The sequence below is a fragment of the Borostomias antarcticus genome (genome assembly GCF_949987555.1).
Source record: "Borostomias antarcticus genome assembly, chromosome: 6".
In the NCBI taxonomy this organism is placed as follows: Eukaryota; Metazoa; Chordata; class Actinopteri; order Stomiiformes; family Stomiidae; genus Borostomias; species Borostomias antarcticus.
The window spans coordinates 31,261,750-31,278,951 of NC_140239.1; the positions used below are offsets into that span (position 1 = coordinate 31,261,750).

Genomic DNA, 17,202 nt, shown 5'->3' on the forward strand with positions numbered 1-17,202 from the left:
CTGAGCAGGACAGGGGCTACTGAGGCACTTCTTGTGTAGATTTTTCTTACACGACTTTATTTCAATTATGTGAAAACAAAATGACATTTTTGTTACAAAAATAAAAAGAATAAAAACGACCTCACTTAATTCATGTAAACTGCATTATGGTGTAGGATACTAAGAATACCTAGCTAATGCAAGGCCTAGACACAGATATTAAGCCTCAAGTCCTACCGGACAGGTCTTTGAGAGTTGGCCCATTCTCTTGGCATGGCCTTAAATGAGCCAGAGAATGGGCCGAACTTGAGGACATGGTTTCCTCTTTTCAAACTATAACCTTGAACTTTAATAGATATACTTGCAATGGAAATATCTACCCTTACTGACTTGATCCTCCCGAGACAAGTTTTTACCCCCGCCCCAGCTGGAGGCAAAAACTACCACACCCATTTTCATGAAACTTGTGTCGCATGGGCCAACTTGGAGCCCATTAAATTTTGGAGCAGATCTGACCTGAGGAGGGCGCCAAAGAGCCACCCAAACACAGCCGCCCATTCACCTCCATTCATTTTTTGGACTTGTCTTGAAACGGGTCCATATCTCAATGTGGGAAGATCACAGAGACACAGGCTGCATTCCCAATCGCATACTTCTTATTCTTACTACCAGTACCTACTACAGCTGCCCTTAGAAAGTACGTACTTTGCAAGCAGTAGGCATCCAATTGGGACATACTACCTTGTCATAACATTGCACCTTTAAATTTGCCCACATCCGTCGCTGTCCATAACGCGACATTCGTCTACAGCTGTCACGACTCACACATGTGACGCACATTTCCGCTGCGCACAGGATTGTGGGTCAGAATAGCCAGAAAAGCCTGCTGGCTTGCTTACTGCAAAATACGACCGGATGTAGTAGGACATCCTGGTATTTTTGCCATACTGCATGTGGCATACTATGTATTGGGACATACTACATCCTGTTTTGGCATACTATATAGTAGGGTAGTATGCGATTCGGAACGCAGCCACAGGGTTTGGACTGGCATGAAGCTCACAACCTAACTAATGCGGCAATACCAGAAATATCTTGCTCGCCAGCACATGCGAGCACACATGGGCACCTTCTCTAATCAGCTGCTTTTTGATCACAGTTCAACTTTAAAGTTCCCCAAAATATAGCAACAACTTTATGGGAGACAAGGTCAATGAAGCTAATGTTTCTTTGGACTCATCTATTCCTGAAAGTATGATTAAGATCCAGGATGTAGTTTAATCTGCATCTGGAAAACCACCTCACTGAGTCCTCTGGATCTTCCTAATTTAGTATCACAATGAGAAGGCACCCATTGCCGTGGATGACATAAATGTTAACATTGATGGAAGTCATTTGCCTATAGTTCTTTAACAATCATAACATATGCCGAGAGAAAGTCATAATACTTACACGTGTAATACATTCCATGCAGATATAGATTATGGCACTTCACTTTGACAAAGGCAAAAGCAAGTCAAAATAGAACACGAACAACAGAACATTGTCAAGGAAATGACAGACGGCAGGGGCCTACTTTTGCACTGCAGGCGTGAATAAAGAACATTCAGAGCAGTAGAGGGAATTATAAGCCGCTGAACTGAGATATGAGAACCTTGATGATGTAAACGATAAGACCTTGAATAAGAGAACATAAAATGGCCGTCTGTCTTGCACATGACATGGCCGTCTGGGGGGGACTGATGACCCTGAAACACTAACCGATTACTGCATCCAGGGAGAGGGATGTGTGTATGTTTGCGTGCCTGCGAGTGTGTGTGTGTGTGTGTGTGTGTGCGTGTGTGTGTTGTGTTGTAGAAGGGGAGGGGGTATGATGTGTATGTTTGCGTGCCTGCGAGTGTGTGTGTGTGTGTGTTGTGTTGTAGGGGAGGGGGTATGATACAGCGTCCATCTGTCCCGTACTCAGAACTGCCGGGCCGTTCCTTGGTCAGACTGGAGCAGCCGGACGATGGAAGGGTCACTCTTGGCACCTTTGATGAACTCCTCCAGAGAAAGCCGGCCTGTTGACGAACACAGAACAAGTCTAGATGTCCACATGGCATGGCCAAATCAGAAGTGGGTCGCGCACATCCCAAAATAATTAATAAGGCAAGTGCTGGACTAAAAAAGCATATGTATCAATACATCAATCATGGCATGGCCAGTCACTTCAAGCTAGGGTTGCAAATTTCAAGGAATTCCGTTAATTGATAACTGTTAATCTTAACAAACAATAGTAGATTAATTGATAAGAACGTCCCACGCTGGACTGCGCTTTGCTCGCTTCATTTTTGTGTCTCTTCCGTTGTGTCGTTGAAATTTCCCGGCATCCCAATTAGCCTTCACTACATGGTGTGGCGCCCTCGTGCAGTCAGACCCTACCCCTTACATTTCACACAACTCCCGTTGATAATGTTCGTTCAAAAAAAAAGTTCTGTTCCTTCCATTAACAAGCAATTAATCGAGTAACCAAATCTTACTCTAGTAAATTCTTATTGGCAATTAATCGATAGTCGATTAACTGTTAACATCCCTACTACTCTTTGCTGTACTTTCACACAATTTGAAACAGCTTATTTATGGTCCATTAAGAATGTCAGAAATAAATTCATTCATTCATTCATTCATTCATTCATTCAAGCATACAAGCTAAGGAGGAGGTGACAGATGGGATAAAAAAAAATCGATTAATCGATTCTGAGTCAAATGATTCAGAATCGATTCATGAATCCCAAAATCGATCTTTTATTTAATGAATGAATGAATAAATGAAGGAATGAATAGTTCATTAATTCATTCAATGATTCATTCATTCATTAATTTTTGGAAATCAGTATAGATACCCAGCCCTAGTATTGATGTGTTGCATAACTTGGCAGTCATGTAATTAAGGTTACAGCTAAAAATAAAAATAAACTGGTTTTAGTAACGCTAACCGAATCGATATTGAATCGAATTGAATCGTGATAATCGATTCTGAACCGTGTGAATTGGAATCGAAACGGGATGGGAACGGCTCAACATTTCCACTCACCATCATTGTCTATGTCCATCTGTCTGAAGATCTTGTCTGTCCGTTTCTCCGGCGTGGACTCATCCTCTGGCATCTTCATCACTGAAGACACCATCTTGTAGATTGCCTATGGAGGGAAGAGCAGAGGCCTTATAACTTATGTATGAGTCACACTGACAGATACACACAATAGATGTATAATGTAGTATATAGAGGTCCTGTGGGCTTCAGAGAAACAAAGCCAGAGTCAACGGCTATTGTGGCAGAGCCATATGGTCCTGGGACACTTTAACAAGGAGATATGTTTATTCAGGTTCACCCCCTATCACCACCCACAATGGTCTGAGCCAATACTGATATGGGCCTAGCGTTGGCTCAGGGCACAGTGATGGAAAAGTAAATATAGCCTCATTGATAAAGGCACATAAAGCCAGACCTGGCGGCCATTTCACAGGACATGTGGTAAAAACGTGTTTTTCACATCCCAGATGTGGAAAAGGAAAACCTACCGTTTGATAGCTTTTCCATGTAGCCTAACCACTAACGAATGACTACTGCAGGCCCATAGCCAGCCTTGTGGAGGGGGGGGGGGGGGGGGGGGTGTTTTTTTTCCAAAAGTGGACCGTAACCCATTAGTTGGGGGGGCGGACAGATTATTTTGATTGTCGGGTGATTTGTTGACAGGGGGGGGGGGGGGGGTGCGGACCTTTGGTCTTAAATTCTGGACCTTTGGTCGTGAGGGGGGGTTCGTTCGATCCCCCCGAACCCCCCTGGCTTCTGGCCTGCTACTGGTATATCTGACTGTGGTTAGTGTGTACACAAGTCTAAAGGCCAATTTATACTCCGTCGTACGACACTTTTGAAAATGTCAACAGACAGAAATCTACGTCACTGTCAACACTTTTTTGTGTCGGACAGGGGTGTCTTGCACCTACCAAACTTTATAATGTCGCACAGCTGTGATTGGATAGCTAGATAGAAGGCATGGCTGTGATTGGATAGCTAGATAGAAGGCGCGTTCGTTGCCATGGATCAATCAGCCACGTGTCTGCAAGTTACCATGGAGGTGATCAGACACTTTGCTGAAGTAGAAATGACGGTCGACATTTTTGTTCTGTTGACAGACATTTGTCGTACGACACTTGCCGACTGAGTATAAATGAAGCTTTATGCCTACAGTAGGTAGCTATTCAACAGTGTTGAACGGGAGGTGGCAAAAGATACGCCTGGCAGTGGTAAACCAAACCCTTTGAGCCATGGGGTTTTTTCAATGGACAAAAATAAAAGTCCGCCAATCAGACTCCAATCTAGTGAGTCACATGACGTGTCTCAGATCATCCAGCATGTCTGCTGGAGACGGTCGTCCATGGAGATCAAGCTGACCTCCTTTGTAATCAACTACAGTGAAGAGTGGCCTGGTAACTGACCTGTACGATCTCCAGCATCTCCGCCCGGCTGATGTAACCGTTCCCGTCCAGATCGTACATACTGAAGGCCCAGCGAAGCTTCTGCTCCAGCCCGCCACGCGACGTCACGCTCAGGGCGATGATGAACTCCCGGAAGTCTATGGTGGCGTCGCCGTTGGTGTCGAACGTGCGGAAGACGTGCTCGGCGAACTTGGACGCGTCCCCGTAAGGGAAGAAGTTGGCGTAGATCTTCTTGAACTCCTCCACAGTGAGGTGCCCCGTGGGGCAGTCCTTGAGGAAGCCGCGGTACCACTCCTGCAGCTCGTGGTCAGAGAACTCGGTGTTCTCGCGGAGGTCGTTGAGGACCTCGGGCCGCAGTTTGCTGTTCTGTTTTCCCATGATGCAGTGCAATGGCACGGGTCCCTCTCTGCTCTCCTCACAGCGCCGGCTGTCCGCTCGCTCTCCACAGCTCCTGCAGGAGATAAAGAACTCTCATTAACAAATTCTCTGGTCTGATGAAGCAATGTAACTTTTTGGCCTGAATATCAAGCGCCACGTCTGGAGGAAACCAGGCACCGCTCATCACAGGCTAATACCATCCCTACAGTGAAGCATGGTGGTATCATCACAGGCTAATACCATCCCTACAGTGAAGCAAGGCGCTGGCAGCATCATGATGTGGGGATGTTTTTCAGCAGCGGGAACGACTAGTCCTGATAGAGAGAAAGATGAATGCAGCTGGGTACACCGAGATCCTTGAAGAAAACCTGCTCCAGAGCACTCTGGACCTCAGACTGGGGCGAAGGTTCAGCTTCCAACACATGACAACGACCCCAAGCACACAGCCACGATAACAAAGGAGTGGCTTCGGAGAAAGTCTGTGAATGTCCCAGACAGTGGCCCAGCCAGAGCCCAGACCTGAATTGGTGATGTTTTTTTTTTTTTTTATGTATTTAACCTTTATTTAACCAGATAAAACTAATTGAGATTAAAGATTTTCTCGTTTCTCGAATCTCGTTTTCAAGAGTGACCGAGCCAAGAGGACAGCACACAATAAAAACACAACATCCAGGTTTCATACATACAGAACAACAATAAAACACGGATAGAAAGTGTCAGGAGTGCGTAGGCAGTATAAGAGTTTAGGGACAGAGACGTCCCACTACTTTCAATCTCCAGATCCTTTAGGATTTCCTTAAAGGCATCGTGTGAGATCAGTTCGGGGAGTTTGAAGTCCTCTTGGAGGGCGTTCCAGTCAGAAGGGACAGCATATTTAAAAGCAGTTCCCCTTCACAGTGTTAACCCTCAGACCAGTCAGCTGCAGGGCGCCCTGTGAGCGCAGGCCATGATGGCTTCGGCTTCTAAGAAGAGAAGTGCACAAGTATTTAGGGACCAGTCCCAGGTATAGCTCAACCAGTGGGTCTGCCTGCGTACATAGAGAGATGGCCAGACAGATTTTGCATACAAGGTACAGTGGTGTGTGAGATGTTTACAACCAGTAACAAATCACAATGCACAATGGACACAGTGTGTAGAGACAACAAGCACTGGGTAGAGGCCCTCATGCACAGGATATCACCATAGTCCAGCTGAGGTAAACAGATAGCTGACACAAGGTATCTCCTGGCTGCAAAGGAAAAGCGAGACTTATTCCTAAAATAGAAACCTTGCTTAATCTTGAGCTTTGAGACCAGGTTTGCAATATGAGCCTTAAAAGATAATTGGCTATCAATGATAAAGCACAAATACTTGTAACTTGAGACTAGCTCAATTACATTTCCATGAGAAATTACAAGGTTTGGAAGAATTGGAGAACAGCATGAGTTTAGACTTGTGTGCATTTAAAACCAACTTCAGTTTCTACAATCGGGACTGATCAACATCAAAAGTGGACTGTAGGAGATTAAAGGTACTTTCAACAGAAGATGAACAACAATAAACTATAGTATCGTCGGCATATAAATGGTCCATAGCATTTGATACGTTTTCACACAGATTGTTGACATAAATTGAAAACAATATGGGTCCTAACACAGAACCTTGAGGCACCCCTATGGCACACCGAGTCTGTGTGTATACCACTTTAATCCTCTCTCACAGTGATAATTCATCGATCGTTCTCCACATGGTGGTCAGAGAGGTGTCTGGGGGCATTCTGGATGTCCAATAAGTCACTCTCTCTGGAAAGGTCAGGGTGACACACACACACGGCTGTTACCTCACAACCTAGGCAACCATTAGATAACCCAGGTAACTATATGGACCACGATTACTGGGTTACTAGGGAAGGCAAACGCTACCAGGGAGACGGACGTCTCCAGCTAGTGTGTGTGTGTGTGTGAGAGAGATGCATGCACACGGGGGGTGGGGGTGAAGGAGAATTAGAGAGGTGAGAAATGGTGAGAACGAATGTAACCACATTGCTGACATCACAGCATAATGCTCATGGTTTTCCTTTCATAACACAGATTACATAAAAATAAATAAAGCCCAAAAGCAACCACAGTAAAGGCGAGTGGATGAGCATATGTGGGACATGTGGAGAAGGAGAGAGAGAGTATAGTGGAGACCATTATTGCATGGCAGCCGCTGAGGCTGAGGGAACTGGCATGTGTAAGATTAATGACATTATATAACACCTCTCCTCCCTCTCCTTTACCCATAACGATTTTATTGGCAGGAGAAATGGACATGTGATCCTACTCCCTCATTCTCTCTCCCTCTCCTGCTCTCTCAATTTAAGAAATCCCTATTGCTCCAAGATGGCACAGGCAAGATGGTAGACAGCAAAAAATTGAGCTGGGGTCTGCTAATTAGCTTCTGTGAAAGTCTCTTTGACTCTTTCAAAGAGTCGTGAGTCATTTGTCTGCAGTCCTTAATGTAATTTCCGCAGTTTCATAAATCTCATTCCCAATATGATGAGATGAGAGCAGCATGGAGTGAGGACAGATAGCAAGACACACACACACACACACACGCTCACGTACGCATCCTAGACCACATTCCCTTTGCCCCAGCGGTTTCCTGGATGAGGATGTGGTTGGCGTCTCCCACCGTGTGGATCTCATGGCTGGCCCTTCAGAGCAGCTGACTTTACTGGCAGAGTAAGAGGAGACGTAAACAAGGGCGTTGCTATTTATTCCACACACACACAAACCCACAAGAAACCCAAAAGATGGAACGACTCCACTCTGGGTGAACGAGACTGCTGGGTGGATGTTTTGCAGTAGCGTGGAAAGTACATTTCAAAAGTATCTCCGAAGGTTTGGAGAATGGTAAAAGGTGTAGGTTCTGTGTGTTTCAAACTGACAGTTTCACAGCCAAAGGTAATGTTAAGTGTTCTTGCCGCCAAGAAAATAATTAGAGCAGAAGGATTGGAAGGATTTCTGAAAGAGATGGTCCTTTTAGAATAAAGGTTATGTAATATTCCATTCATGCGCCTGCCACGTCAGTGAGCGTTGTACCAGTCTTGTGCCTGGCTAGTCAGTGAGCGTTGTACCAGTCTTGTGCCTGGCTAGTCAGTGAGCGTTGTACCAGTCTTGTGCCTGGCTAGTCATGAAGCATTGCATTTTACAGGTGTTTTCACAGCTGAGGCCTCAATACGGGCATTTCAAATGATGTATTCAGCTTTGGGCTGTATCATTGAACATCGAAAAGCTTTCTGAGCAGACATCAATGTCTGGCTTATCTTCTATCACAGACATTCTCTAATAATCAGAGGAATGCATTTACAGTATGAGGCTGTCTGGTTTATAACGTTTGAATTGTAGGGATGAGCTTCTCCTCAAGATCCCATGTGTGGACTGCTGGAAATGCTAGAAATGTTACCGTTAGTCTCTTAATAAGTCTCTACAAAAGGTCATGCTTTTTCTCCTGTGTGTGTGTGTGTGTGTGTGTGTGTGTGTGTCCGACCCATGAACGTAGCTTCCCTTCTGTAAGGTCTACTATTATGATTTTGGGCTTGTGAAATATTCCTGATAGGAACACATTGTTCTCTGAACAAAGTCATGGCAACCCTTGGGATTCTCGCTCTACATTCAAGCACAGCCACAGTCTCTTCTAGTTGCTCTACTTCTAGCCCCGCCCTCCTTCCCTATAACCACGGCTGCACGTTCCACGTTTTCCAGTCGTTTTGACGGCCGATGAGAGTCGTTCACACGGCCTCCAGATTCCACACACTCACATGACATGTGTTTCCCCCTCCAGGCCTTCTGGGAGTCGCGTTTCACCTCTGACCCCGCCAGTCCTGCCATAACCCCCACCCACTAATGGCTTCATGTGAACATTGAATCCAGAGTCTTTCACATCACTCAAAGAAAAACAGTTAGCGGAGACCTTATTTCATCTCCAAAGGTTACATTGCTTGTATCTACCCACGCAGACCAACCCCCCCCACATTAACACATCACACACATTAACCCTTTCGATACGACCACGTCACCGGCAACATTTTTAAAATATCTAACAAATATTTAATAATATAAAAAAAATATCTAACAAATCTAAAAAATTCCTCACTCCAACACTTGCTGAAAGCTGAGAAACTGCGCTTTCTAGTATTATAGGGAAAATCCAATTAATATTCAAAATGTTGTCACTGTACTTTCAAGACAAATCGTGGCTGTCCAATAAGCCATGCATAAAACATGACTCCATATTAACCTCCTGTCTGTGTGTTGCGGTGCCGGGGCTCATTATGCTATACCTCCCCTTCGCCACTGGCAGGATGGTGACACCCTGAGAACCCCGCCGCCCCCTAACACAAAACAAGGCTCCCTTATTCTACTGCTCCAGTGAACCAGATGATTGCAGTAAAAACAAAACAGCAGCCCGTTAACCATTTGGTGAGTTCCCTGTATTCTCCCAGAATAGCTACGGAGCTATATTTAATGATGTCACAGTGGCGATTTCCCATCGCTGACTCCAGAGATGAATTTGACTCAGAAAATATTATCCAGGCTGTCTGTACTTATCAAAGCTTCTTGGGAATGCAAATGACCTAGGATGGGTACTGCTTTGCTCAGCATTGAACTTGAATGCAGTCATCTTGCATTGCAAAACATCAAACTGCCAATTCACTGTGTAGTAGAGTGAGTGAGTAGCAATGTATTTGTAGGCCTTCGATGGGAATAGGTTTACTCTAGGGTGCTACATGGTAAATGGACTGCACTTATATAGCGCTTTTCCACTTTAGCGGCACTCAAAGCGCTTTACAATGGCCTCTCATTCATCCATTCAATTTGGGGTTAGGTGTCTTGCTCAAGGACACTTTGACATGTGGACAGTCGGAGCTGGGATTCGAACCGCTGACCCTTCGATCATTGAACGACCCGCTCTACCAACTGAGCTACAGCTGCCCCCATGCTACATGTAGAACCATTTGTGACAGCAGAACCTTAATGTTTCAGACATGTGTAATCAGTTCTGTAAGGTACGGTTCTAAACCCTACAGTGGTCCCATCTGGAACCTTGTTTGAGCTAATGTTGTGCTAGAATGGTTCATCACCCTTGTTCATCTTCATCCTCGTAGGCTTATAGGGCTTGAAATTGAGATGGCCAGGTAGGCCTGCTGTGTTGGAGATGGGATGTTCACAAATGCTCACATTCACTGGTGGGTGTCTTTTTCTCTCTCTCTCAACAGAAACAGTCACGAAATCATGAAGTGTATCAGAGTTTTCCCCAGACACGCCCGTCTCCACGGCAACAGGACTATCGTGCTAAGAGAAGAGAGAGACATTACAGCAGCCTACCTTCTCGACTTTCTCTTCTTCTGGGGCCTTGATATAGCCTACCTCTAGATATTACATTGTAAAATTAAAATAAAAAATAAATTCATAAATAAAATAAAATAAAAAAATACATTTTAAATAGTGTCTTTCTGCTCTAACATCCTGTCAGCAACGTTTTAAGTGGAGTGTACTCATATAGTCTAGCCTAGCCTACCAATCTTAAAGAGTAGGCCTACCATCTCTGCAACTGCTATCTCCACAGCACATACACTATTGTATTTTCAGTCGAAATGTTTCTTGAATAAATTGTTGGGCTCCAACTTTGCCGCATCTAGCCCGTCACACATGAATTGGAAACAATTATTAATGTTCAAGACAATTAATAGAGGACATCTATGCCTCACGACAATGCATTATTGCAGGACACCGACTTCGTGGAGTTCCAGCCCAAACTGCCCTTTAAACAGAATCCAGGGTTGAATATCATAGAAAACAAAAGAAACTGAAATATGAAATTGAAATATTCGACCTCAACAACCCCAAAATAGCATAATTCTTTAACTGTCAAACTCACAGCTGGAGACTTGGGCTCGGACTTCTCCGTTGAAGATCGTTTCTCCAGTTCGACTCGGTCCACGTTGTGGCTTAGTAGCCTAGGTGTAACACATTTCACACACTCATACAAACTCCTTCCAATTTCCAAACGGTCACAAACTGGCAATCCTATCGTGAGTAATAGTATGTCCTAGATATGCTAAGCTTAGTACACTGTCTCAAACGAATTTAGAGGGATTTGTAGTTTTTGTAAAAGGCTCAGAAGTCGGTATAGGCTACATCATTCGCTTGTTTCATCATTTGCCTAGATGTGGCACTCTCACGCTGCAGTTTCCACTGGACGCGCCCACTCCAAATGAGGGGTTTGGTATTTCTAAATGTGTAACATTTGAGCCACGTCTGCCGTGTTTTAAAAGTGATGCGCCACTATAAAGGTGTTTTTCACATATTAGTAGGCTATTAATATATACACAAGTTCAAGGCCATATATCAAGTTGAATAACTTGTCGGTAAATGTCTTGTCCCTCTTTGCTTCTTGGATAGAATGATCTATACTTGCGCCCACCAGATCTGGGTAATGTAACCTGTACAGTGCTAAAACGCCTACAGTGGTAAAACTGTTGGCTGTAGGCTATGTTGTATGGTTAACTCCATATGCAGTAGGCTAGATTAGGCCTGTATGGAGATTAAAACTACTTTTGTCTGATCTTTTTTTTTTTTTAATGTTCGTTGTCGAGAGCACTGAAAATTGGCTACAGGTTATTCACTAGCCTACACGTCATTGGTCAAATTGTATCATATGTTTGGGCGGCCATGCAAAACCTTTTTATCATATGCTAATTTCTTTACTGTTATAGCCTGTTCTCCCTGATGCTGCTTTTAAGATTTCATATTTTAGAGCGATCAGTTAAATGTTAAATGTAAAACGAACAATTAATCTACCTTGTTTTAGGGTTACCTGTCAGGGTAGAATAATGGCTTAGAAACGGTCGCTTAACGTTAAACCACTTAAAGGGCAATGCTCGTTTTTGACAACCTGGACCTTATTTACGACATATTATAAGAAGTTTGACTCACCGAGATCACTTTTGTGTAGTTCGGAGGCCGGTAGAAGAAATTTAAAATCCAGCGCGAGCCAGTATATCCATGTAATGACAGTGATCGGGGCACCGAGAATGCAGTTTCTCAAAATCTATTTTCGGCCGCTAAACGGTTGTTTTCATCAATCAGATTGAATGAATCGACAGTTGAGATTCCTCAACGCGAGGCATTGTTGATGTTTTCAAATACGGGGTCTTTAGCCTCTGTAATATGATCTTTACACGCCTCTCCCCACTTGCTCCAGCACGCATGCGCACAGGCCAGCGCGCAGACTGGCTATTCTCCGGCTACACTCGCGTCTCACATTCTCTACGCTACGATCGTTGTTGGTGCCGAGAATATTGTCGTCGTCATTCGTCAGCAACAATCCGGTCGTAGCGCAGAGAATGTGAGCCGGAGAATAGCCAGTCTGCGCGCTGGCCTGTGCGCATGCGTGCTGGAGCAAGTGGGGAGAGGCGTGTAAAGATCATATTACAGAGGCTAAAGACCCCGTATTTGAAAACATCAACAATGCCTCGCGTTGAGGAATCTCAACTGTCGATTCATTCAATCTGATTGATGAAAACAACCGTTTAGCGGCCGAAAATAGATTTTGAGAAACTGCATTCTCGGTGCCCCGATCACCGTCATTACATGGATATACTGGCTCGCGCTGGATTTTAAATTTCTTCAACCGGCCTCCGAACTACACAAAAGTGATCTCGGTGAGTCAAACTTCTTATAATATGTCGTAAATAAGGTCCAGGTTGTCAAAAACGAGCATTGCCCTTTAAGCAAGAGCTCTATTTCAAGTAGAATTTATTACCACCTTTCTGTGCCTTCTTAATGATGATGTATGCATATCCATAGCCTATAATACTGTAGACATTATTTAATTAATTGTCAATCAATGAACCCTTTTCAGAATAATCAGAAAGTATCTGTATAGTAGATAGGCAACCATGACACACCATAGCCTTGACAAGAATATATGTCAGTCAGGCTTTAAACAGTAAAATAACCCTGTTACTTCTGTATATAAAGCTTGCTCACTCTCTCACGCGCCACCCCATCAGGAGATGTAGAATTTTGACACAATAATGACGTCAGTCCTGTATAGGCTCAGCCATGACGTCGCAGATGGAGCGGTATGCATGTCAGTACTTGGAGCTCGAGATAAATAATTAACTGTGTATATCGCCCTCTGCAGCCTGACACTCGGTCCCAAACACATGGGGGAGCGCTCTGCCGAAGAACGAGCTACAATCAGGGTTGTAAAGGTTTCATTCGACACTTATTATTAGTGGACTTATAGGGTAATCAGGTCTCTATTCAGGTTGATGCTCAGATCCTTATAGCATGACAGAGTATGAATTAATTGGATCATTGTCACAGGCAAGGCACAATAATAGTGGTTGGATTTGTTGTGTGAATACACATGTAGTATAAACATGAGTGAATGCAGTTTTTTATGACTACCTTTTCTTTGTTCATCATTTTATGACAAGCAGTTATCCTCTTGACCAGCGTGATCACTAAATCCTCCCAATTATGGAAGATATTTTCCTCCCTATTACTTTTTTTTCTTCATTTAGGGACACTCAAATATATCTCTAATTGGCAGGGATGAATTTGGACTCAAAGGAAAACTTGAGAGAATTTTACATCCAACTAGAAATGGTGCTCAGAGAGCACAGACCTCCACCCGTTAATGTGTTTTGTGGCTCTGTGCGCATTTAAATTGAATGGATTCTACACTGAACAATGCTACACCTGTAAATTAAAAATCTTACTTGGTTTAGTTTAGATTTAAAAGAACACGCTGAGTGGTCGGTCAAGCTGGTTTCAGACAAAGACAATAAGTTTATTCTATGTTATGATTTGCAAGTCGGACTCAAGCACAGGAAGTGAATCCAGGCAAGAGTGAGTGACTGGGGTACGAAAGTGATAGTTTATAACGTGAAAAAGGAAGTGACACAGTTTCAGGATGAAGAGGACAGGGAAGTGATGTCACACAGGAACAATTTGTAGTTTTAACAGACTGATTCTAGAGGAACGAACTACAAAGTTAGAACAACAGTCAAGTAGGAAAACAAAACACTTTGGTGAGACTTGAATTTCATTCACACACCCCTCCACTGAGTTTCATGAAAAGTGCTCTGGTAGTTTTTACATAATCATAGTCCAAAAAATGAATGGAGGTGAATGGCCGGCCCCGGCCCGTGATTTGGATCCGCTCCAGAACTGATTGGGTTGTTAGTTGACGCATGCTACACCCCTCCACCGAGTTTCATAAAAATCGGTCTGGTAGTTTTAGCGTAATCCTGGTACAAAACAATGAATGGCTGAGAAAGCCTGGCCATGTTTGGGCGGCTCGTGGACACGCCCCGTGATTCGGATCCACTCCAAAATGTAATGGGTTCTAAGTTGGCCCCTGCTACACCCCTCCACCAAAGTTCGTGAAAATCGTTCTGGTAGTTTTTGTGTAATCCTGCTAACACACAAACAAACAAACACGCCACCAAAAACATTACCTCTAGCTCTGCGCTGTTGCTGGGGCAGAGGTAACTACTAGCACCTCTGTGAATCCGATAATGGTATAAATAAAGTAAATAATTGAGACAAACTGAGAAAAGATCATAAGGGAACACCATGAAACAGCGTCTCCAAGTCTGATCTGAGAGACACAGATGGACCTCCGTCTTAACCCAGCACAAACACATCTCATTCTCATTGCCCCCATTAGTTGGCATACACAGCATAGTGCTATGAGAACACTGGGGCTTTACTCCACTAGAGGGCGCTGAGCACCTACTTCTCCACCTGTTGCCTTGAATAAGATACATGCAGTATTGGAGAAAGACAGGGTCCATTGCATGTAACTACAATTTTGTTTAGCATTTAATGCAGGGCCATTGCATGTTATTAAACTATGGCATATACCATGCCCAAGTCCACACGGTGAGAGTTGTTGATTTCATCATGATCATGAATGAATCCCCTCACTGGCTAGACCTGAGTCAGCTTGGAAGATGTACCTTTACCTTTAGGGATGCTAGGAACATACCTTCTGTTATGTACACTTAAAAAAATAATATATTTTTTTTAGATTTAATAAAAATAAAAATAAAAAATCTCTTGAATATTTTGATTTCTGTATAATTTGTATAGGCCTACTGTGAATTTGTATCTGATAATTTCTATCGACTGTGAATTTGAATCTGATTTGGTTGTTTAATGATGCTGTGTAACATTCAAATCTGGTATTTCAACTAGTCTAATTTGTTCTCCAGCCCTTTCAGAATATCAACAACCTAGGATTCTCTTGACCTTTTGTAAAAAATATTAGCAGATTATTCAAGTTGAGGTTGAATGGTACATTAGTTGATGTTTTTTCTACGATTGAAACTATACTGAAGGAAACATATAATCTAAACCATATCAATGTATTACAAAACAATGTCCTGTCTGAACCCGTCTAGGACCTCTGTCCCACAAGCACATTGGCACACATACAGCACACATGTAATGTTTTGTACAGACGGTTTGTTCGCTTGCAATCATTGCATCTGTAAAGCCAATACGTTCTACGGCTCAAATATTGATCTCTCTACTGTACCTCAGACAGACTGAGGTTATTGCACTTATCTCATATGCCCTATGTGCCTTTTTAAATATTGAAAAGTTGCCACACGTTTTGATACTGAAATCACACTTTGGCTGGATTCAAGCACCTTGGCACTAACCCTTCAACTGACTCCTTTATGTACCATGAAGATGCTGATGTAAGTGTTGTAAATGTTGCAACTTAACGTTCCAGACAGAGCCTATCTGCACTACTGTACATTGTCTGATAGTGGAGAGAGGTTATGCCCTTCTAGAGGTTTCTAGACTGTGTGATTATTTGATTCTCTGCAGTTTATTTGCTATTTTTATGACTCAGCCCATCAGCACGAAGTCTGCTGAGATACAAAAAGACCACTGGGAAATAGTGGTGGTCTTTTCTCAATTTACACTTCTCAAAAAAGTAAGGGGTGTCATTGAGTCACATGGTAATTGCGCTTAAAGTATGGTCATTATCTGTATCTGCCATCATCAGATCTCCTAAAACACAACCTACATACAGTAGTGTGTGTGTGTGTGTGTGTGTGTGTGTGTGTGTGTGTGTATGCTTGTGTGTGTGTGTGTGTGTGTGTGTGTGTGTGCGTGTGAGAGAGAGAGAGTGAGTGTGAGTGTGTGTATGTCTGCGTGCTTGCAAGTGTGTGTGTGTGTGTGTGTGCGTGTGTGTGCATGTTTGCATGCCTACGTGTGTGTGTGTGTGTGTGTGTGTGTGTGCATGCATGTTTGCATGCTTATGTGTGTGTTTTGGGTGAAATTCACCTTGGACTTGATACAGTACATCACATGTTGTGCCACACTTCAGGGCCTGGTTTGAGGTTCCAAGCTACACACTCTCCCGGACTTCAACTATTCATTTTGACTACAGCATCCGAATTTTGTTTGGGTAAATGTCTGACAATTTAATGAGGCGACAGTATCTGCTTATCAATAATGAATAGTCAGCTTTAACTTTTAGTAACCCTAACTGTGTACATCTGTTTATGATGAGATAAGTTGGGTTACTCATGATTGGTAGGGCACTGACCAGCTCAGTCTTGGCCATGCGTACACAGAATAATGTCTACACAACTCTGGCACTGGCACATGCATCTATAAATAATATAAACTATGTTAACATCTATGTTAATGTGCACAGAAACACGGCCTGCATGTACCCTATTCTCACACAAAATAACACTGGATTATTGTTGACTTGTTTTCATGAGATTCAATGTGAATCTTTTATCGATTTATTACTGATGATTAGTATCATGGAACATTATAATCTCATCGGCATCTTTATAGTTGGACTTGTTAAGCTGACTGAGCCACGGGGGTTGATTACACAAGGGTTTAGACTGAAAACAAGACGAATAAACCAACAGTTCTGGCCTGGTCTCTGGGGCTCATGAAGCCAACAAACAAAGCATCAATATGTGGTTTCATGTTCATCCAGGAAAGTGGCAAAAGGAGCATTAGCTTGTTTTTGTGTTTACCAGAGTACTGTAGGCTGTTCTTTTTTTTGCATTTTCAATCTTTATTAGATCATTCTTAATTACATCGGATGAATGAGAGAGGGAGACAGGCAGATTGGGATTATACTGTAGCACAGGCAATGTTTGATTAAGTAAGTAAGTAAGCCTTTTTGAGAACCAATGTTTCTCGGGCCTAGTGGCTCATAGGGCAGGAGCCTATCTCCTGTTTCTGTAGCGTGAGGCAGCTTGATGTACAGGTACACCCCCTGGACATGACGCTATGTGATTCTCTGGACATGACGCTATGTGATTCTCTGGACATGACG

At 43.3% G+C, this 17,202-nt stretch overlaps 1 protein-coding gene across 1 annotated transcript; it reads right to left on the reverse strand.

The window, feature by feature from the left end:
• Nucleotides 1–1,902: 1,902 nt before the first annotated feature.
• hpcal1 (hippocalcin-like 1) lies at nucleotides 1,903–10,982 on the reverse strand. Its single transcript, XM_084440224.1, has 4 exons — nucleotides 10,741–10,982; nucleotides 4,459–4,909; nucleotides 3,053–3,158; nucleotides 1,903–2,039 (listed from the first exon to the last, which is right to left on the reverse strand). The coding sequence occupies exons 2-4, from the start codon at nucleotides 4,834–4,836 to the stop codon at nucleotides 1,942–1,944; spliced, it is 582 nt and encodes a 193-aa protein (XP_084296350.1). The 5' UTR covers nucleotides 4,837–4,909; nucleotides 10,741–10,982; the 3' UTR covers nucleotides 1,903–1,941.
• Nucleotides 10,983–17,202: the final 6,220 nt, after the last annotated feature.